At 45.2% G+C, this 22,832-nt stretch overlaps 1 protein-coding gene across 1 annotated transcript; it reads right to left on the reverse strand.

The window, feature by feature from the left end:
* Positions 1–211: 211 nt before the first annotated feature.
* Pex13 (peroxisomal biogenesis factor 13) lies at positions 212–22,626 on the reverse strand. Its single transcript, XM_050174893.3, has 7 exons — positions 22,325–22,626; positions 13,515–13,670; positions 8,995–9,199; positions 8,364–8,550; positions 7,254–7,433; positions 4,714–4,836; positions 212–435 (listed from the first exon to the last, which is right to left on the reverse strand). Exons 1-7 carry the CDS (start codon positions 22,408–22,410, stop codon positions 287–289), a joined length of 1,086 nt encoding a protein of 361 aa, XP_050030850.1. The 5' UTR covers positions 22,411–22,626; the 3' UTR covers positions 212–286.
* Between the last annotated feature and the right edge of the window lie 206 nt (positions 22,627–22,832).

Consider the following 22,832-nt stretch of genomic DNA (forward strand, 5'->3'; position numbering starts at 1 on the left):
GCGTGAATTGCAAAAATGTTCGTGCAGTTATATTTAGACACATGTTAAAAAAAAACCCCAGCTGGTCAAAATTAATCTGCAGTCCCCCACTACAGCGTGTCTTGCAATCAGATTGTGGTTTCGATATGCAAAAACCCCAGAATGTAATTTTTTTATCCCGCCTTCTTTATAGGAAATGTAGCTTTACAATTGTGAAAAGGGTTCATTAACCTAAATATGCAAATTATTTTAATTTTTCAACATCCACAGACTATGTACAGAGGAACAGTAATGGCTAAGCAGGAAGTCAAGGTGGTGGTGGTGCTACTTCTGCTGTGGCGCCCTTGTTGGCTGGTCGTACTCCCAGCACCTTGACGTAGTTTGCCGGCACCAGGCCCACTTGGCGACCGTCGTCCAAGCTGGCCAGCAGCCAGCCACGCACTCGAGGCTGTAGCTCTGCGGTGTGCAGAAAATGAGCATTACAGTCACACCGTTAAGGGCACCTAAACCAATCTTAGCTATGAAAGTGTGACTGTAAGAACTTTTGTAAGGCTGAAGACTGTTTCTGCAAGGCATGATAAAAGCATACAGTATCAATGGGTCATCAATTCTGAGCTGCGTCTTCATACACTCGCCGGCATTTTTTATTTTAACAACTTTGAAAGAGAATTTTATACTTGCCATTGCTTTGTTCCTGCTCAAGTTTAGCAACAAAATTGCACACTTTGGTCAGCATTGTTCTACAATAGATTTGACATCTTTGCTTGCAAAGGTCGTCATCAGGGGACAAAATTGTTTTAAAAAGGCTGGCATCATAAACACAGACCTTGCTGTTCGAGAGGTGAGCGGCAGCTGCTGCTGAGATGCAGACTGGTTTTAGCATCAGCTGACAACTTATGTGGACTAAAAATATAAAATCATGTAGAAAAACTTGAGTGACAGCAAAGCATTGCTAAGTGCATAGGCTTCTATATTTAAAACTTCGGGTCACTATACAGCAAACTCTATAAGGAGACGACTATAATCCATAGACCAATCCTTACTCAAAGAGAGTGTTGGGTCTGACACCCTGTTTAGAGTAAAGTGAGGAACTTATGTTTTGCAATCTTTACTGGAACATGAGTAGCAGAAGCTTACCTAAAATGCCAACCAAATGAAATTAACAAAAGTGGACTTCACATTTGAAATGAACACATAAAATTACACACACAGTAATCCCTCGCTATAAAGAAATCGCTTTACTCAAAATATCGCTTTATTTGAAATTTCTTCCGGTCCCGACACAAGCGCATGCATTTTAAGCTGCATTATGTGAAGCACACGAAGAGCTTGACCCGCTTAGAGCGAAGTGGTGAGTGACCCTAGCTTTGTTGCACTTTTGACGGTGCAAATGGACCGATAACTTGCCAAAACCATGCTGGTGAGTCAGGCTGCCAACACGGCAGGTCAATGCAAGCTGGTGTTTCCCCGGCGATTTTCTCGAGCCGGTCATGCTGGATTCGCGCCATCAGACTTTAGACAAATGCTATAAATGCGTGGCAGGGTCAGTTCATGAACACCGACACTTGAACCGTAGAATAGCACAGTGTCATCGACAATGGTGCACCAAAAAACTGTTGTTTTGCAAACTTCATGACTGCACAGCTCAGGAAAATATTGCCCAGTGATCATGCAAAGCCCTTACTGCAAAACTATTAAGTTTTCATGATCGCACTGCATACCCACAATGAGTGGATAATCAGTTTTTGAGTGCAACAAACACAACCTCAGACTCGAGCCACGACATTTGCGCCACTTTCTAGTGCGATGCTCTCATCGTCTTCCATGACCTCCGCACCCCCCCCTATAGAAGTGGCCACTGCCTTTCTCTCCTCATTCGCTCTCCAGTCTGCAAGCCATTTGGACGCCAGTCACTCCTCTCACTCGCCTTCATGTAAACTCTTCGCCTCCTCGCTGCCAGTTTCGACATTGCTACTCCTCCAAAGCTGCCCTCTTCCGGCCTGCCTTGCCGAGCACAATCTTCCACCAATGGGTGCCCTTCCGTGGTTCCTGCTTCTTGGTATCCACAACTTCGATTGCCTTTCCTCTGCTACACGTGAAGTTGATGCCAAGCCTGCCATTGCAACCATTGCCATCACAAGCATGCACCGATGAGGAAAGCAAGATGCCCCGATAACATTTTGAAGCTTCTGCCTTCTGTGTCGCCCGCCACATTCAGTCACTTTGGCGCCGACGGTGCATGCGTTTGGATCCGTGCTGGAGGCCATGTGATTGTGTGCTATTCAGAGTGCTTCGTTAGGTGTGTATCGCATGTGGTTTTGTGGTCTACAGTGATAAATGGCTCCGTCAGTCTGCGGGTGAAAGTGTTCGACTTTGGAACAGAAAGTTCTGCTGATAAAAGACGTGGCCAGCAGAAAACTGACATCGCAAAGTAATTTGGCATACCGCCGCCTACATTATTTTACTTAATCAATTGTATTGAAAAACAAGGAAGCTGTGTTGAATGGCTTTGAAAAGAGCTTCTCGGTGAAGAAAAAGAGGAATTGTGATTCAATATACCCCGAAGTGGGAGGTTCACTTCTACAGTGGCTGAAGAATGCCAGGAGTGCAAATCTCCTTGTACATGGACTTGCACTTACTGCAAAAGCCAAGGCTCTCGCCCTCCAAATGGGCAATAAAGATTTCACGTGCAGCAATGGCTGGCTTGAGCGGTTCAAGAAACGACACGGCGTGACCTTGAAGTCGATCGTTGCAGAAAGTGCAGCCGTGAACCGGGACACTGTAGACGTATGGCGCCACACATGCCAACATCAGCTCCAAGCTCTACTTGAAAAATATGACGACAAAGACATTTACAATCTAGATGAGGCTGCATTTATTTACAAGATGCTACCGAATCACACATTCACTGCCCCTGGCGGATCCTTATCCAGAGGAACACAGAGCAAGAACCGTGTCACGGTGCTGTTTAGTGCCAATGCAGTAGGCGAGGACAAGCTTCCCTTGTTGATAGTGGGGAAGACAGAGAAACCACGGTGCTTCCGAAATGCCACTATTCCCAAGGCATGCATCCACAGAAGTAACAAACGAGCATGGATGACTGCTGTTATTTTTGAAGAGTATGTGCGCCTTCTGGATAGACCGCTCGACACAAACAATCGGCAAGTGCTTTTCATAATTGACAATTGCCCGAGCCACAGGAAGATTGACAATCTCAAGACGATCACTGTGGAATTTTTGCCTGCAAACACAACTGTGGTACTGCAACCGATGGATTAGGGCATCATTGAGACCGCCCGGAAGCTGTACCGCAAGGCTCTTTTGCAGCACATGCTCGTGGCATATGACGCAAGCAAGAGGTAAAACATTGATTGCTTGGTGTGATTCATTTGCTCAACTTGTCATGGAAAGAACTCGCACCTTCGAAGGTCACTAACTGCTCTGTGCACGCCAGCTTTTCCCGGGCCATCGTCAGCGACCCTGACAATGACAAGCCTGACAATGACCGGACTTGCAGGGATCTGTACGAGGCTGTTCATAAAATTGCTGGCCAAGAGGTAGAAGGCGACTTCCGAGACATTCGCGTTGGCCGATGCTGCTGTTCCCATGGTCGCCCTGGCGACGGATGCAAAGATACTAATTGACACTGTTGGTGGCCCTGACAAGGATGAAGAGCTGGTGGATGAAGAGCCACGTGAAGTGCCAACTATGGTGCAGATGCGGGTGTACCTACACCTGTGGCGAAATAAGGCCGAATGCATGGGTGGCGACCATGGCCTCGTGCAATGATTGGTAAAATTAGAGCAGGGGTTGCTCGCGCCCGGTAAGAACTTGAAACAGCCAAAGCTCACTACTTTTCTTGCACCTGAATAAAGTTCTGTTTCACTGAATACACTGTATGTTGACTTCCTCGCAGTTGTGGCGCAATTAAAGCTAGACTGCTTTTAGCTCTTCTCGAGTGGTCGCTTGTATCAAATTACCGCTTATAATAAAGTTTTCCACCGTCCTGCTGACTTCGTTATAACGAGGGATTATTGTATCTGCAAGCTTTCACTATCAAAACTAAGATGAAAGATTAAAAAAAGCTTCTATGGTCGGAGACCCCACGTCTCCCTCTAGATCTGTGGTTATTTCCTGAAGGAGTTAATGAAATGCAATGATAAATGGATGGCAAATGAAATGATACACAAAGGACATACAACCCTTGAGTTAAACACATAACGCAACATACAGAATTGAAGCATCTCGCAGAGACCAGTGTCTTGCAGGAAAGTTAAAAAAGTACTGGTGCAGCATGAGGCTCCCAGGCGGCACTACAGTGGTGGACAACTTTCCGTGGCAATGAAATGAGAGCTACGGAGGCCAAGCATGCACAAGTAACAAAGCTTCTGAAGAAAGTGTCTAATTTTTATCACCGTTATCTTTAACTGTGGAGGAGAAAAACACCTTTGCAACAACAAAATAAGACAAAATACATCACGAAGTGTTAAATTTGACTTATTTTTTTGCTTGCCTCTTCTGTGTTTGCGTAAATGTAGAAGCGTCGCATGTGGATGCGATGCTGCTTCAGCATCTGTTCCAGAACCAAGACCACTTCCAAACGTTGCTGGACTACTTGGTGCAATAAAACATGTACTTCTCCTACAGCTTTCCCTTCATTGCCACAGAAAGTTGTCCATAAGTGCATAACACGGTTCGAGTAGATGCCTTGCTTTCACTGCACACAATACTGACCTTTTGGTGCCAGGCGCACCTCCTGCCCAGCCCTGATTGCTATTTCACCAGGTGCTTCAGGCTGGAAGTCGTACAGTGCGACGGCCACATGGTGTTCCTCCTCCCCAAATGCCCACCGAGCCTCTGCAACGCACAACAGGGTGACACACAATTGACACTCAATCGACACTCAATGACACTGTTAAAAACAAATAAAGATAAAGGAAATTAGATCGAAAGCTAGAACGTAGGCTGGCCAGCAAGAGAGAGAAACAAAATAATTAAATTATGGGGTTTTACGTGCCAAAACCACTTTCTGATTATGAGGCACGCAGTACAGTAGTGGAGGACTCCGGAAATTTCGACCAACTGGGGATCTTTAACGTGCGCCTAAATCTAAGTACATGGGTGTTTTCGCATTTCGCCCCCATCGAAATGCGGCTGCCATGGCCGGGATTCGATCCCGCGACCTCGTGCTCAGCAGCCCAATACCATAGCCACTGAGCAACCACGGCGGGTAGAGAAACAAAATAAAGGCAGCAAGGTTACCTAACCAGAAAGTTTACTTTGCTATCCTGAATGAAGAACATTGAAGAGATACGAAGGGCAAAACATGAGCATCGAAACGGAAATCAGTACACAAAACTGAAGCACCACATGTCACTATCACAGCCTATCTGGCAGTGAGAAGTCGTTAAAAGAAACTGCTGATAGGATTAGGAAAAAAAAAAAAACAAAAAAAAACTGCTACAACAAATTAAAGCAGGACAGTCACATAAGAAATCTTTCAGCAAGATTTCTGGCACGACAATGTTTCTATTATTCTTAAAATTAAATTATAGGGTTTTACGTGCCAAAACCACTTTCTGATTACGAGGCACGCCGTAGTGGAGGACTCCGGAAATTTCGACCACCTGAGGTTTTTTAACGTGCAACTAAATCTAAGTACATGGGTATTTTCGCATTTTGCCCCCATTGAAATGCGGCCGCCGTGGCCGGGATTCGATCCCGCGACCTCGTGCTCAGCCGCCCAACACCAGTCACTGAGCAACCATGGCGGGTCTCTGTTATTCTATGTCAGTGTCCTATACATAACCTAAAATTATAGAGCTCAAATTGTTGTGCTTTGTGATGTTGCTTTTCATCATCCCATATCTCTATCACCTCATTCTTTTTATTAGGTTGAGCAGACGCATGCTCCAAATTTTTATCATGCCCCCCCCTCATATCTGTCTTCAGTGACTCACAAAAGGGCAAGTTCTGTATAGTCATGTTTTGTTGCTTGCCATCAGTCATGTTTTTGTCAGTCTGTGTCAGTCAGTCTGTGTTTGCTCTGTCAGCATCGAAGTGCTGACTGTGCATCACGGGCGTTTGGAGTTCCCGAAGCTTGCGTGTGGGACTGGCACAAACAGCAGAGGCGTTCACTCCGGTAGCTGCTGTGCATGGCGTGGTCTCACGTCCCCTATCTTGAAATCGATATGCAATGGAGACAGAGTCTATGCATCTAGGCGCACCGCGCTGCCTTCTCGTCGCTTAGTCCGTGCTGAAGTGGAGAGGCTGCACAAAGGTCAATTTGCTCGCTCCAGCTACAGCACTTCCTCACTCCAGTGTTTTGATAAGAGTTTCCGCAGTCACTGAGCGAGACATGTTCACGTTTGCTTGTGCGGGTGTGATGCCGTGCTTGTTAATTTTGTTAATAAGTGAATGTGTAAAAGTTTATACGGTTCATAAAACTACTAACCTTACTTTTCATATAGCTGTGTACTAATTTGCTATCACAATCGATGCTTTCCCTTTCGGGCGAAACTGTGACTTTTTCTATTTATCGCAACTTTGGTGTATTGAGAGTAAATCTTTGTTTTTCCAAATGAGAGAAAGTTGTATTTGTGTATGAAAGAATGAGGTGCGCAGTACTGTAAAGGACTTTCCTTTTGCGTTACAATCGAGGGCACGTTAGAATAGAGTAAATACGGTAAGATCTCCGTGTTTAAACTCTTTGCCACTGCAAATTATGAAAAGCACAACATAGCCTACTTTATTTGCATAGGGAAGTGCAACTGTTTTCTTGTGGGAAGATGATCCTCCTGTTGAGTTTCAAAGCTCCCTGCTCAGTCGCCGTCTTATGCGGACAGCAAAGTAGCCTGCATCATTTTTTAATTCGATGCTACCTTCGGGAAGCTGTCTTCTTTGACAGCTTCATCAGAATTAAAGCAAGACATAAGATGGCTGCTATTCATTCAGCTGTCTACTTTGCAGTCTATGATGGGAATTTGAACACAGCCATAGTTTCCACCTCGCTACTTGCTTACAGCTGCTACACGTGCCATCACACAGTGAGGAGTTCCTTATGTTTAGTTAAGGCTGCAAAGGCATCTTGTGAGGTTCGAGGCAGGGTGTGTGGGTATTTTCGAGGAGCATACAAAAACGGAGACTATCAGTGCGAAATGCTGCAAAAAAAAAAAAAAAAAAAAAAAAAAAAGAAACACTGTTCACCATGGTACAATCAGCATACGGCTGAGAAATTCTATCTTCACAGCACTCGCACATCAGATTCCACTCACCCCTGCGAGCTGCTGCGCTGAAGATCCTCCACAGGAGCCATGGTGCACCTACGACAAAACTGAAAAAAGCCACGATGGGCCAGCTGGAAGAGCCATCCGTTGGAGGTGGGCTTGTGGAAGGAATCGCTGATCCCGCTCTGGTTGCTTGGTTCCAGGCAGCCTCCGTCATGCCACTGCGCCCTGCATCAGCATGTGGCCATAGGTGTGAGCTGGGTAGGTTAGGCTTGAAAAGGATCATTTTCACCATGTCAGTTAACCTAATCAGTTAAAACCTGTCCAAGTTCGCCACTTTGATGGCACCTGCACAACTCTACTACAAGTCTCAGCTCTTATAAAGGCTCCTCATCATGTGCATAGAACACATGGTGACAATAGTGACAAAGCCCATTAGGCCATAGCCATAGGTAACCTCAATGAAAGCTAACATAACACTTCTTCCACTAGTTAACCATCGCAAGGTTGCCAGCATTTTACTGTTTCATAAAATTTTACCCCAAAGCACACTTCAGAACGACCTGACACTGCTGCCGCAGTACGACATTTGTTCGAGGTTTAGCTGTTAGTGAAGCTAACTTCAAAAAGACCAAACACATGGTGGCGTTCCCTCTCTTGGACTCAAAGTAAGATGCAAAGGTGCACGACTCACCAGTTTGTCATGATGCACCTGAGATTTTATAAGGTACGACTTGGCAGTAGGTCATGACCACACAGGAATTGAAACCTCAAAGTTCCACAGCCACAGTGAATGTGTTAATTAATAGTTAACAAATTAAAGGGGGTCTCGCCTGCCAATACCAGGATATGATTACGAGGAATGCCGTAGCAAGTAAATCCAGATTAATACTAATGACCTGGGTTTCTTTAAGGTGCACCTAAATCAGACTATGTGAGTGTTTTTTGCATTTCATCCCCATCAAAATGTGGCCGCTGGGGGTCAGGAATCAAACCCGCAACCTCGTGGTTGCTTCATTGCTATAGTGTTGCACTGCTAAGCATAAGGTTAGCAGCGTAGCACCATAGCCACGAAGCCACCACAGCGGGTAACAAATGTGGTAGGCTGACAATAATGTTTTTGCACAAGCGTAGTGCATAACAGATCGATGCCCTTGCCTCGCAGCAGGTACCAGGCCCGGAGCAGCAGCCACCGAAGGGAGCGAACCAGGGCCAGTGCTGACAACGTGTGTGCTAGGTGTAGCTTCAGTCGGCCGAACTGGTCCGCAACACCAACTACAGCACGGAACGAGCTGTGCAGTGCCTGGTATGTCGACTCCAGCAGCAAGCTCACCGATGCAAATGCCTGTCAAGAGTTTTCGAAATTTGAGAATTTTTCTTAATTAAGAACATTAACAACAAAACAGCTGCTGCAGCCCAGTAAAGCTGTTAAAGGTACACCAAAGGACACTTAATTAGTTTATTACATTTCATCAAATCTCTTTGAATGGCCAGCATTTCTAACATATCGATGTACTTTACACATTAGATTTCCATAAAAATTATAAAATGTTAATGTGCTTATGAAATTCCAAAGAAAAAGCTCAATATCTGGGCAACACAATTGATTACAAATGCTACTGCGCATTGATGGTTAAGGCTTTCAGGTTCTCTTCCTGATAAATGTGCCAATTCATGCCACTTCAAAATTGCCACCACCACACAAATTATCAGTTTTCAATGAAGGAAGCGTGATGACTAACAAGCCCAAACACAGGTTTAGTAAGAAGAACCAGTCATCCTGCCTCACCTGGACAACAGCCTCGACCGAGTGAAATGCACCTCGGGTGCTTTCTTCTGCTAGCTGTTGCAAGGGGCCACCTCCATACGAACCACCTGCTCCATACATGCCACCTGTTCCATACAAGCCACTGGTCCCATAAATGCCGTTGGTCGCGTAAAGGCCGTTATTGTATCCATAGGCACCAGCTCCATAGCCATAGCGAGTGCCGTATCTGTTCAAGCAAAAAATACACACACAAAAAAAGAAATTAATCACAAGGCCAAACAACTTGAAGCTGCACAAAAGGTTGAGAGACATGGTAGTCCAGGGCTCCAGAATAACTTTTGACTGTCTGGTGTTCTTTAAATGGACACTGAAGAGAAAAGCAGGGTGAGCTTTACTAGTAAATTACGTTTCTAGAATACCAAGGAAGCCGCTCTTGCAACAGGTGGCTTGGCAAGCCAGAAAAGGTGCAAAAATGAATTACAGGCAGCTATGCCGACTTGAAGCTGCAACACCAGCTCGATGCAATGTCACAGACATCCGTGACGTCACGTTGACGTACCAACATGACAATTTTGGTGTGGGGAGAAAAAAAGAAAACCCACTGTTACAGTTATTTTTCTCTTCTAATAATCAACCTCTTACTTCAAAATTAGCATAAAATTAGATTTGAAAGAATACTTTATCATTCTAAGCAGCTTCAGTGTTTCTCTTTAGCGTCTCTAACATAAACCCTGTGGGAGTCTCACAAGTGCTCTAGCGTCAAAGGAACGACAACACAGTAGTTCAAACAATAACAAGCGCATTTATTGCACCTTTCATACACTAATGCCTGCTAGCCAAATGGACACATTGCAATAAAGCTGCTGCGCATGCACGAGCGCACTCCATGCAGTTGGAAAGCTAGCAGATGGCTCCCCACCTGGCTGGACATTCTGGCATGCTCCTGTGCCCATGTTTCTGGCATGCTAGCACACTACGTCACGTACGGATACGAAGTATTATGGCAAGATGTCTCTTTTTTTTTGGTTTCCGTCCAAGTGGCAGTACCCACTAAAGAGAGTGTCATCGGAAAACGTCATAACATGATTGAATGCAGACTCAGTATGGCAGCAAAACATGTACTCAAGGATTTGCAGCGACCAATTTATAACAGGTATACGTTGTCAACTTTGGCCTGTAGCTAGTCCTTTGTATCAATATTTGCCCTTCTTCAATTTTAGGCCAGCCTTCAAACTCTTCTACCCACCCTGACTATGTGACAACTGTTTTCACATACACCCGAACTTCCGGAGAGGCTGCAGTGCAGCAGCACAGTCGTAGGACAAAGGGGCATGGAGCAGCACGTAAATGATAGCGAAGTAGGATTTTGGCAGGGAATGCGCATGATGACATCGGCTAGCGGTTTAAAAAAGCGCTCTTGCACTCGGTGTATACGCTCATAGCTATCGAGATCTGAATGTGGGCATGCACTGCCAGCATCTCACTGGCTTAAACAAAGCGCACGGCGGCTTCAGCTAGTGGTTTCAGAGCGAGCCCACGTGTAGAGGCCTTTAGCTTACACCAAGCAAACAGCACACTCTTTGCTCAGTGTAAGCTAAAGCTCTCTGGATGTTGGCTTGCTCCGTCACTGTGTGGCCAGCTTAAACAGTGTGTTTGCGCGCCAGCTAACATGCGTTTTTATTGCGATGAAATGAAAAATCAAGGGCGATATTATCGCGATACAAATTATATGGACACTCCAGCGACATTTTCGCCGTCGCAGTGATGTTCTCTATAAAGTCTAAGGGCGATAACTGCGTCGCCGCGCGTCGTACGCTGTATGTGCGAGTGAAAGCACGCGAGAAACCGACGATCGCGGCTCAATCTGCTGCGCGCGAACGAAAAAAGCGGAGAGCAAACGCCTCGTTTTCCGCGCGAAAGGCCGTAAGGAGATGGGAGGGAGGGCGCGCGGCATTGCGCTCCGGCAGCAACTGCGCATTTCGCGACCAGGCGCAAGGGGAACTGACGATCGCGGCTCAATCTCGCCTGCCATATATGGAGGCAAGCGGGAAGCAGCGCAGGAGGGGGGGGGGGAGCTGCTTCGACTCCGCCAACAAATGCGTACTTTGCGCGGCCGCGCGCGATATATCTTGAAAGCGGTCTGCAGACGGCTCATACCTTCGTGCGCGCTGCGTTCTCGCCGCTCTTACGTTGAAGTGATGGATCGCACGAAGATCACTTCGCTCGCTGCTGCTGCCGTGCTTGTTCACACCAGCGTTTTGGCAGCGAGTGTCCGCTCATCGAGTGTGATGTGTTCAATGTTAGCTCGTGCGCACTGACACCATACTTGTTAATTCAGTTAGTAAGCGAATGTTTCCAAGTTTATACATCCGAAAGAACTCTACTATCCTTACTTCATATAGCTGCGCACTAATTTGCTATCGCAATCGATGCTTCGCCTTGAGAGCGAAACTGCGATTTTTTTGCTAACGATTATTTTTTAAATCATGTCATACCGTGTCGCACGTCACTACACATCCGATAGCCCATAGACTGGCTACTTGATGCAACGAATTATATGACAAATGCAATCTGTTGGAAAATATGGCGCAAAACGCGCGGTCATTCTATGCTGCCACTCGAAGTGCGAGATAAGCGAGCGATATGAAGCAAATGCTAGCCGAGGGAACGCAGCCTGCTTCAACAGCTGGCGATGCGACAGGTTACATGTGTTAGCATCTATCCAAGCCATGTAAGAGTTCGCGCAGCATTAAATGCGCATTGTAATGGAGGTGGTTCAGCTTCTACAACATTGCAAGAAGAGAAAAGCAAGAGTGAATCTACTGACGTCAAATCCAATGTGCCTGCTGCAAGCTGCCGGAACAAGGCCGACTTGTGGGTCACTGGCACTCAGGTTGAGCACAACGTTCTTCACGTAATCCTCTTTAAATGCCCAACCACGATGAGCCTGATGGACGGTCGCGTTTGTTGAGTGTAGATAGCTCCACACGTTGTCGCTGGCGACCGAACATCGCGAGAAGTCACAAGTTCATCCCGTGCCCATAAAAGAAAACGGAATACAGCCTTCCTCCATCATTTTGACACGACGTACGACGGTTAAACAAACAACGTAGGCCGAATTACACGTGATCAAACTCGATGGCACAGGTAGCAACAAGGCGACAACGGGGAACATTTCCCAGAGCTCAGAACGATTCATCTACGGCAAGGCGCCCTCACTTTTTTGCAAAGTGTCCATTGCTATCCACATAACTAGAGGAGGCGCTGACAGAACATGCATACGGTAACTCTAATGCCAATGGGCGCGCGACATTTCGATCAAGTACAACTCACCGCGACCGTATGCGATCGGCTAGCGAGCGAATACGTTCGCCCCATGCTGGTTCACCGACGCATGGATAGTCGCACGCGTAGAACATCCGGGCAGTTGTATTGCCAAACCCAAGCCAGAGCCACAGCCCTTTTGCCTTTTGCGCCCGAGTAACCCCGCCGTTAGGCGGCGTTAGCAGCGCAACACTCTGCTGAGCATGGTGGCAACTGCCATCACCCCGTTTCAAAGGGGACGCTCCTACCTTCCATCCACCCATCTACCTCGCTCTCTCATACTGCTCTCTCGCTCTCTACAATCTCTCGTGAAGCTACGCGGCGAAGCCGAATTACAGAAGACAGGACCCACGCGGGGAAAACAACATCAGGGGATGCATGCGTGAGAGCCGCGCATGCCCACAGCCCAAGGCACGGCACACGAGCATTTTTTGCGTTCTCTCCCCATCGGAATGCAGCCAGGAATTGAGCCCGCGACCTTTCGCCAATCAGTACAAGGCCACCGTGGCGAGCTACCAAGCTAAAACACAGGAGACACAAAGAACTGAGATGACCAGGCCAATGCATGTGACAAGGCTCTGAAAGCGTTTTAAACTTGCTGCAATGAAACCGATTTCAATTTAGCTAAAACTTCTACTTCGCCAAATATTGTACATTCTTGTATTCACAAAATGTGTCTTTTCTAAATGAGTCAGGCTACACTACGGTTTGTTCTTATAGGCATTGTTAATTTCTGTCTGCCAGTCATAACCAGCTAAAAGCTAGCTTCTCCACTTGGTCATTAGCATGCACTTTCATCTTCGAATTAAAGAAATAAGAGCAGGCTAAAACAATTTTCCTGCTTCACTCACTAAGGCCAGGATACAGACGTTGACAAATGATGATTTTGCATATTGTAAAGCCAATAAAACAAACTAGTTAACAAGCTAAATGCGTATAAAGCTGCTGCAGGTAAACATTTATGTGTGAATGCTATTTTGCTTTTGCAGTTACAACCCATCTCATGCATTTTCTAGCACCTTCTCCACAGAGAAATTAAACAGAATCAACAAATCAAAGAATGAGTTCACGAACTACGCAAATAGGTAAATAAACGCAGCAGCCAGACACTTGCAGTGCCGTTGAGGTGTCCTCCTGTGAGAGACAGTTACGGCGCTGCACTCATCTCTTCCGTTCCCTTCCCTAAAATCACTTCACACACACACACACACACTCACGGGGAGATGGCCGATCCATAGCCATAGCCATATCCAGAGCCACCATGCAGTGGCTGTTGGTTCGGCCTTGGTGGTACAGTTGGTGGCTGGTGGGTCACGTGAGGCTGGCCCACGGGGCCATTCGGCAGCCCACCATTACTTGCAAGGCTGTCGTCCCTGCAACAAATACAGGCCAGTGTGCTACAGTGTCCCTTTCAATTTTTTATTTCTGTACTTTTACTCACATAGTGCCGTATAAACAAGATCAATTGTCCGCTCTTCAACAGAAAACAGGATGCTCGCCACATTGATGAGAGCTACATCCCCTTCAGGTGCCAATGAAAGGCCACCTTCAACAACGTTTTGTACAGCGTAAAAAACTGAGTTTCAGACAGCGTGGATATAAGAGCACCCTTCATGCAATAACCTTACATTTGAAATATGAGTGGATGTATTACTAAAACATAGCAAAAGCAGGAGTTTCCAATATGGAAAATCAAAAAAAATGTGTTGCCGTTGCCACTCGTTGGAACTGATACGTGACCCAGAAAGTGCAGCTCCTTGGCATGACACTTCAGACTGTGTGCTGGAAAAATTTCGGAGGCAATGTGCTGTGATCTACATCATATCCACTAACCACCAGGTGCACGCATCATCTCCTTATGTGCTAGTTAAAGGCTGTTGATAGGAAAATTAGATAATTACCAAACCTGAAGATTTGCTAAGATTGCTTTAAGCATACACTACTCATGTATAACCAATTTAGCCAAAGTAAAAATTCGGTGCAGTCAGCCATTAAAGGTACATTTTCGACTATTCATTTGTTGCATCAAATGAAAGTACTAGACCTCTATACTTTAGTAGAAATAGTGATATGCCTTAGAGCATCATTAATAGTTTAACATAATAGGTTCTCTGCAGTCAGTTTTGGTTTCCTTTCTAGGAGGATACTGTGTAGTGATGTCACGTGTGTTGTTACGTCACGTGTCATGCTACCAGTATGTGGTAGCAGGGCATTACGATGTTTTGATATTTGCTTTGCTCTGGCTCGCCCTGTCATGAGTTATACTGCTACATCGGCTCTCATAACGAGCAGCAGCATACGAGGCGACCGAGTGCCAAACATTGCAATGTCCAGCTCTCACATGATTCCATACTGTGTTGTGACATCACGACACAGTATCCTCGTAGGAAATGAAATCGAAACTGGCTGCGGAAATACTATTACACTAAATTGTTTACAGCCCTCCCAAGCTTGTCACTATTTTTTCTAGGATTTATAGGTCTAGGACCATCATTTACTGCAAAAATAAGAATTGTCAAAAAAACATGGAGGACACTTAAGCTTTGCCTTTAAAAGTGGAATGCAACAGCGTTTTCAGGCCCCGCTGACACCGACACTGGATATTGTGCAACACAGGGCCCGATGGAAACAACGATGGGCTGAACCCAGTGACAGTGCAGGGCAGAGCAATGGCTCATACCTCCGTTACAGTGAACTAGAAGGGGCAGCGCAGTGCGCGGAGGCAGCGACACATAGGGGCTCCTGACACCACTGGCGGTGAAAGGAGTGGCGGCGCTGCAATCGCTCGCTCTTGAATGCAGTGCCTGTTGTGTGGCTCGAAAGTGCTTAGGTGGCGTTTCGCCGGCTTTCTCTGAATGTCTGCTGCTTTTAAATTCGTGAACATTTTAGCCCGCGTCAACAGCAAGGAGGCCTCCAGCTGTTATTGTGTGATATTCATTTGCGCAGTTCTTAAATTCCAGGGCCTCACTTAATGTGCTGTTGAAAGGTGTGTCAAGGAGAGAACAATTGCACAGTGTAACAGTTTAATTTAAGCTTACTTTCATTGTTACAGGAACTAGGATTTTCTGAAGCAAAGCAAGCAGTGGGACTTTTGTAATGCAGGTCGTTTCTTTTTGTGCTAATTCCGATAGCAATTAATGCTGTCATTGTTATCCAGATCTCCTTCTTTGGCGCCATACTGGCTCTTGTGTGTGCCCCCATACTCTGTGATGCCTGTATAGTGAGCATCTATCTACAGATTACACAGATCATCGAATTGTGCCCCATTTGTGAAATGCTGTACCCATATCCCCACTGACAAGAACTGCGTCCTATGGATATCTTATCAACATCCACTGCTAGAACCTCGATATCCTAGGGCAGTGCCGAATACGTCCTCCAAATGCCCCTCCCATGACCATTTGATCGCACTTCCTGTGTCCTGCGGACATTCATTGCAGGTACGCCAGGGACATTATGTGGACAAGCTGCATACACTTTACGGGCATATGCCAAGGCCTTTTGCATAGTGTTCGACATAATGCTAATTACCATCGTGTGTGGTCGTGTGTGTGTGTCTGTGTGATATATGCAACGGGCAGAGTACCCATGCATCAAGAATAGATACATTGTGGGCACACGTTATGTGTGCGCGCACATGTGCGCACGTGCAGCATACTCCTTGTTCTTCTAGGCCTTGCGCCAAGTGCGCCAAGCGCAATTGCGCCAAGCGCAATTGACTTATTGCACTACTTGAAGTTTTCAAAGTAAATTGCGTCAGAAATTTTGCAGTATGACGTAAACACGAGCTTCACACGTGATAACTTCGGATTGTAATTTGAACATGCGAAAAAACATAATTCTGTTACAAGGAAACTCATGAGGCATAGCTTCAATTGGAGGACAAATATTCACGTGCATGTCAAAAGAAAAGGTCCACGTGGGAGAACCTTGGGAGATTCGTAATAGGATATCCAGAATGTCCTATTTTTATCTGAAATGGTGCGTGGACATCGGGTCATGATCCGGATGTCCTATAGACGAAGTGTTCTCACTGGGTCATTAAACTGCTTGCCAAAGCACGGTCTCCATAAATACAACAATTAGCTGCTTTTCCGATGCAGCGAGGCTACTGCTTGGCTTCCGGCATCATCGTTGTGCTAGTCCTCTCCTACTTCTCATTCGTGTTTACTGTGAGGGTGCAACACATTCTCTACAGATGAATTTCAATGACTTCTTCAGAATAAGTGGCTTCTGTGGGTGTATGTGACTTCAATCCGTGCATGCAAGTTTTCTCTGCTGCTTTTCAATTCGTGAGCATTTCTGTTCGTGCCAGAAGCAACAAGTCCAGCTGTTCGAAGTTATTCATTAGCGCAGTTTATATTTTCGTCTAAGGCGTTGCCTATAATGTGCTGTTGAAAGGTGTGCCAAGGAGAGAACAATGCAATGTAACAGCTTGATTTACACTTACTTTCGACGTTGCGGGGATTAGTTATGTATAATTACCCTGCCACACAGTCACTCGATTGTGATTATGTACGATCTGAATCTGCTCACTTGAGTTCGTATAGAAAGCTAAACAAACTTGATCCTGGTTGCTGAACGTACAGCAGCGGTCATTTTCTATCATGTTAAAAAAGTTCATCCGCATGGGACTTGATTGCATTCGAAAGTGCCCATCTTCTCAACAGCGTGGCTAGGTTCCAGCGACAATCAGAAAATATTTTAGCACCTGTGGCAAAAAAAAAAAAAAAAAACAACAATACACATTTCATTGTCTGAGTGTAAGCACAGAATACAGACCAAATAACGAAATTGCTTGAGGCAAAAACATGAACACCTCCTGCACTTGTCAAGCATACAGGTACGTTGCAGTGTATGCGAGCGTTTCGTCTGCTGCTTTTCAAGAGTGGTCAATCTCAGCGCCGCCGCTACTTGTGACGCCGCCGGAGCCACACGGGTGTGTGCCGCCCGCGACACTGCCCCTTCTAGTATACTGTACCCTCGTGAGGCAGAAGCTGCAAGTAGTGACTCATCAATGGCTCATACCCTCGTAAACAAGGAAAAGGGGGTTTGTGTTTCAGTTTCTGCCTAACAAAATTATGTTTTCTCGTATGTTCAAATTACAATCTGATACTATCATATGTGTAGGTTGTGTGCATGTCAGACTTTACAAATTTCCTAACACATTTTACTTTGAGAAATTCAATTAGTCCACTAACACCTACATGTCATGCGGAGGGCCAGTGTGGTGTGGGATGATTTTTTTCTTATTGACAACGCCACCGACACTGTATCTTTTGCAAAATATGTCAGAACTCCTTTAATTCTGTCCACTGAAAATTTTGGTTTCACTGCATGCCTTGTATGTTTGATCAGATGAAAAGTGTACAGCTGCTGGACGAATTAAGAAGTATCAATTCTTCAGAAATTTGTTCAGAAAGTATGTGGACTCCACACATGGACTCTACAGGAATATTACATAAGAGAACATCAACTATTACCTGTCTGGCAAACATTTAGAGCACCCATTCAGCCACTTGAGAAAAAATGCCTGATGTAAAACATTCTTATAAAAATGAAAGGATTGTCAGCCCACAACATGGTGACATACTGGAACCAAGAACAAACACCCAGATGTCTAGCTTCCAGCACATTTCAAAAGAGGGCTTTGGACATCATATTATTCAAATTTGCAGCAAAGGTCCAATCAGAAATGTCTCAAGATGTACACGACACATTTTAAACATTATTTTCATCAGTGCTTTTGCTGTGCTATCTTGGCATGCAATTGTGCACACAATTAAAATGATCACTTCTGAATGCTCCAGCAGTGATCCGAATGTCATGTAAAAGAGTGACTAAGCATTATTGTGAGCCTAGTCCAATGACAATGATGAAGCCAGATTATCGCTGGCAGACTAGTTCATTCCCGTTAACACGTTTTCAAGCTGTCTTTTCTTTTTTTACATCTTTAAGTCGTCTTTAACAACTTCTGTTGCAAAATCTGAGTGCTCTAAAATGACCATTCAAATGTGCTTTGAGATTGCCATGACTGTATGTGAAGATAAGTGTGCACACTGGTAAATTCCTAAGCTTGGCACGTAACCAAAAAAATCTGTCAAGCCATGTTATGACAATGTTGTGACAACAAATATTTTTAAAACAAAAAGCTTTGTTATATGCAATACTCGTTATAGGAAATATTCAGTACACCCTCTATTGGTGAGCAACATTTTATAGTCCCTTCATCAAATCCAAGAATTCGTTAAATCTGTGTTTGTTATATCAAGGCTAGACTGTATTGTTTATGGTGTCTTAGGTCAGGATTTCACACAAATGCAAGATTCGTATAAAAATATTAATGCTAATGAACATAGGGAAGCAAAAAAGGCTGTTTCAAAAGGCAGAGATGCTGACAAGAGATAGTTTTGGTTGGCTACCCTATACCGAGGGAGAGGGTAAGGGTAAAAAAGGGAGGAGATCAATACAAAGAATGTAAAAGCATGCACATGATTCTGAGGTAGCAGGAATTACCATCAAATTCTATTTAAGTGCAGGCCTGTAGACTTTAAAAACTTGGTCAGCACAGGTTTAGCCTTGTGTGTGGCCTTCCTTTTAGAAGCACTAGCCTAGAACCTTCCACTTTTGACAGTGGACAAGTGCTCAGTCTGTTGAACATGTTACATGTTTGCTGCTCTCAATGTGAAGGGTTTTCATCATGCAGTGATTGCTGCTGTTACTGCAGCAGTCATGTGCACGCTAACTGTACTATTTAACTCATGTGCAGATGGCGACCAGCTTTAAAAGGCAGCAGCAGTGGTAATGTGGTTACAGTATGCTAATATGTTGGTCAGAAAGTTTCTAAACTCATAGTTCTGCGCTACCAAGCCAAACTGTACAGGCATGCCAGTGGCCTGCATGTCAAAGTCAGAAAATGCCGTAAGTCATGAGCAGCTGTTGTGTTCCCCACCACAGCAAACACAACTAAAGCCCGTTACTCTTGAAAACTGCATCTTTAATGAATAAAACCAAATCCAAGGCAGTTTGATGTGGTAACTTGCAGGAGAGAAAGTTCAAGGTCAAATTACAAAAGCAGAATGCATTACAACAGGATAGGCAACTGGACGAGTTTGTAACAGTTTATCATGAGGGGCATCAGCTGAAGGCATACCATGGACAAAAAAAAAAAAAAAAAAGAAAGAAAGCATTGTTCGCCTGTTGTCTTTGGCTACCTTTAGCTGACACACTCCGGATGAATCAAGACCCATTGTTTTGCAATGACAACAACCTTTGAGACATGCACAATGGTCGTGAAGCTTAATTGTTTTCTCTCTCACTCTACTGCTTGCTAAATGTCATTGTGATGTCACACTCTGCCAATAATAGGTCCATTCGATAATTCTGTTTATGTGAACCAGTTCACAAAGTGTTGCACCCTGCTATATTCATATTAAAGCATGCACGAAAGGTGGGAAGGCTGGTTCACTATTTTTCTGCAACTTCCCTACAGGTGGTGCCAACTTGATGCAGACACAGAGGTGCTAAACAGCAGCAGACAGCGCAGCACACAGGCCTAAGTGCCATCTGGAACGCACTCACGTGCACCTGTTACATCTGAGCAACACAATGTGCATTTTTGCACACGTGTACACAATCAAGTTGTGAAGCTGCCACAGCCCCCGATTCAGCTCTCTGTGCTGATCAAAAAAGCACTGCTTCAGAGTAAATGATGAGCCTCTGTCAAAATGTCAGTGCTGACACCTTTATTTTTAGTGTATTTTATTGCACTGTAAAGCCAACAAATGGAAATGGAATGGAAAAAAAAAAGCCCGAACGTTCCTCAGCGAGCAAGTGACAAGATCAGTCCGAAACACTTGATGTTCTATGGTGAATGCTGCTTTTAGAAATATGCTGCCTCACTGCACGTAGCGTAAGAACAGTTAGCCATAAGTTGAACACGTAGCATGTATTTACTGCTACTGCTGCCATTGGCAGAATTGACCAAGCAGTTCAATGCTTTCACAAATTTCTATACACCATTTCTTGCTAATGGCACAAATAGGGTGTTCCTGTCTGCTGTTTTTAATACCAGACCCCTCAGAAGTGTACTTCAGGATCGACTGCTGTTGTGTACTTTAGTGAACTGCAGCTGTACCCAGCCTTTCAAACAAGGCACCTGCACCACATGTGAACTTTGGCATTCCTTTTGAGTTTTGTGTTGCACCTACATTGCTGAACTTGAGCTCCACCATTTTGGAAGGAATGCACTGGTTGACTATCGTGCAGATGAATGAAGTGGACCTTGTTCATGGCAACACCTCTTTGCCCATATTCTTTTGTGCACTCTACACAACATGATGAAAGAAAGGTCACCACAGTTGTTTTTATTTATTCAATGCTTCATCACAACAAAGACTGTTCAATAGGCCTGAAAGAAAACCAGTGAATTAGCACTCACTCCTCCCAGCAACCCATTTGTTACGGTGCCATAGTACAACTGCGAATACAGGTTATATACAGTTTACTTCTTGTGTTTTCCATTCAGCGAGCTTAGACTTAGCACCACAATATGCAATCTAGCATATGGAATTCAAGTCTTTCCAACAATTGAAATTCAGCAGCATATCAGTAAGTATTCCACAGTTTTAGGAAGTGTAGGCCCTTATGACTACGCACTACAATAGTTGGTGAATGTGGATGGACGCACTACACCACATGGCATTAATCTTTTTACCCAGGACAGCTCCGTTATTACCTTCATTACCTACAAGTGTGACATTCTGCTTATTAATTACTAGAAGCTGATGTATCGTTGAAGCTTTACCGCAAAGTTTCCCAACTTGCTGACACTGCTGAAGGCATGCATCCTCCAGCTTGAGAAGATAACACCAAGATGATTTTTGGTTGCCCGGTATACTGCATGGGAAGGCTGAAGCTCGTGGAAAAAAAAAGAAAAAGAAGGCTTGCCGGGGAAAACGTGACGATACAACCAAAGAACATTCAACTCGAAAAGCTGAGGAAAGTATGTGGAACACGCACCCACTTGCAAAATTTTTATTTTTCACTCAGTGCCATGTCAAAGAACGCTGTACAGCATTGGTAGAAAACCTCCACAGCTATCTGAAAACGTTATGCGTACCTTGCCGCACAAAACGCACGCTCTATAGATGCTGTATAATTTCCGAAAAATGTTATGGCGCTCGTACGTTATATGCACTAGGATGTCGAGCGTGGATAGTTATGATCAGTACGACAAGCTCTCTTCAGGTCAACCGCACGGTTGATTGTGCACAGTCCACTAGACATTGCTTCTGGGCTTCAGAGATCTTTCCGATTCTCGTAGACAACGCTGAACACGAACCGTGGAGCAACACGGAATTGCCCAGCGCGCAATAAGCGACCGACACAGCAGCTCTACTTCAGCGGAGCCGGAAGACACGGCCTTTTGGGCTGCGCACGGGAGGAAGGTCGCCTGGGCCGCACGCAACGCGACACGAATCCTCTCTCAATCGCCTACTTTCCTGCAGGCGGTATCGCGCACACCTTGCGAAACATTAAGCCGCCGAGCGGCCTCGAATTGACGGCACCCTACGTGAAAGAACCCGGCAAGCAGCATTAACAACGACTTAATTTCATCAAAACTCATCAAAAGTTACCAAGACTACATAGAACAACGTTCGAAGCAGTAACTTCGTGCTCCATGTCATCTGTGGTTGCTTACCCCGTGGATTACTAAACTAAAGCTAGGACCCACAACTTCGGGCAGTGCGGCCCGTGTTTCTGTTAAGAACCTTCAGCGGATAACACGGATCAGACACTTTCGAGAACACAGGCCTCTTTCGATGAAATTACCGACGCTGCGCAACCGATTCAAAACCTAAAAAACTCATTACCATCATCCGCGCTACTTTCCTCTTACGACGGCACATGAAGTCGGACGAAACAAGAACCGTGCAATGTAGGCAACGCTCAGTTTTGTCTGTGCGGAAAGGAACCTCTACTTTCTTTCAGTTGCAAGAATTGCAGCTGTCATCAGGCCACTCACCAGGAAGAATTGTTGACGTGCTCGGCGGTCGATGTAGACGGGCGACCCGCAGCGCATGTTTCCCAAGGTTTCAGTGGGGACGTCATTGCAATAGCAGACAAGTTCTCAAGGAGATCGTGCCCAAGCCTCGCAAAGAGCCGTACAGAAATTCAAGTTCGACTGAACAAAAGGGTAGTGAGAGTTTCACAAACTTTTTCAGACGCAACAAACCACACGCATTGCCGGCTGCGCGACTTTCGCATTCGCGTGTGCACTCGCTTCCGCGTACCTACGCGGCCGCCATCATATTTGCGCACTGACTCGTTACCTCGTTACAGTCACGCCACAGCACAGTATCATACAATAGCCTCTCAGTGACTGCACATTAAAAGTTCCGAGATGTTTGTTGCAAAAGACAATGCAACACTTTTTCTGGCTTAAGCAAAAAAATGTGACGCATAATTTTAAACTTAGAAATTACTTAGCATTTAAGACGCAGATATCAGGATTCCAATCCAATCCACACCAA

Source organism: Dermacentor andersoni, chromosome 9 (genome assembly GCF_023375885.2).
Source record: "Dermacentor andersoni chromosome 9, qqDerAnde1_hic_scaffold, whole genome shotgun sequence".
NCBI classification, from domain to species: domain Eukaryota; kingdom Metazoa; phylum Arthropoda; class Arachnida; order Ixodida; family Ixodidae; genus Dermacentor; species Dermacentor andersoni.

What these genes read in the sequence shown, in the direction of transcription:
- Pex13 (XM_050174893.3), bottom strand. Translation starts at nt 22,410, where the DNA reads ATGACGTCCCCACTGAAACCTTGGGAAACATGCGCTGCGGGTCGCCCG. An exon ending in TATGGATCGGCCATCTCCCC is followed by an intron (nt 9,200 to 13,514) that starts GTGAGTGTGTGT and finishes TTGCTTGAACAG; the next exon opens with ATACGGCACTCGCTATGGCT. An exon ending in GGTGCGCCTGGCACCAAAAG is followed by an intron (nt 436 to 4,713) that starts GTCAGTATTGTG and finishes TGCACACCGCAG; the next exon opens with AGCTACAGCCTCGAGTGCGT.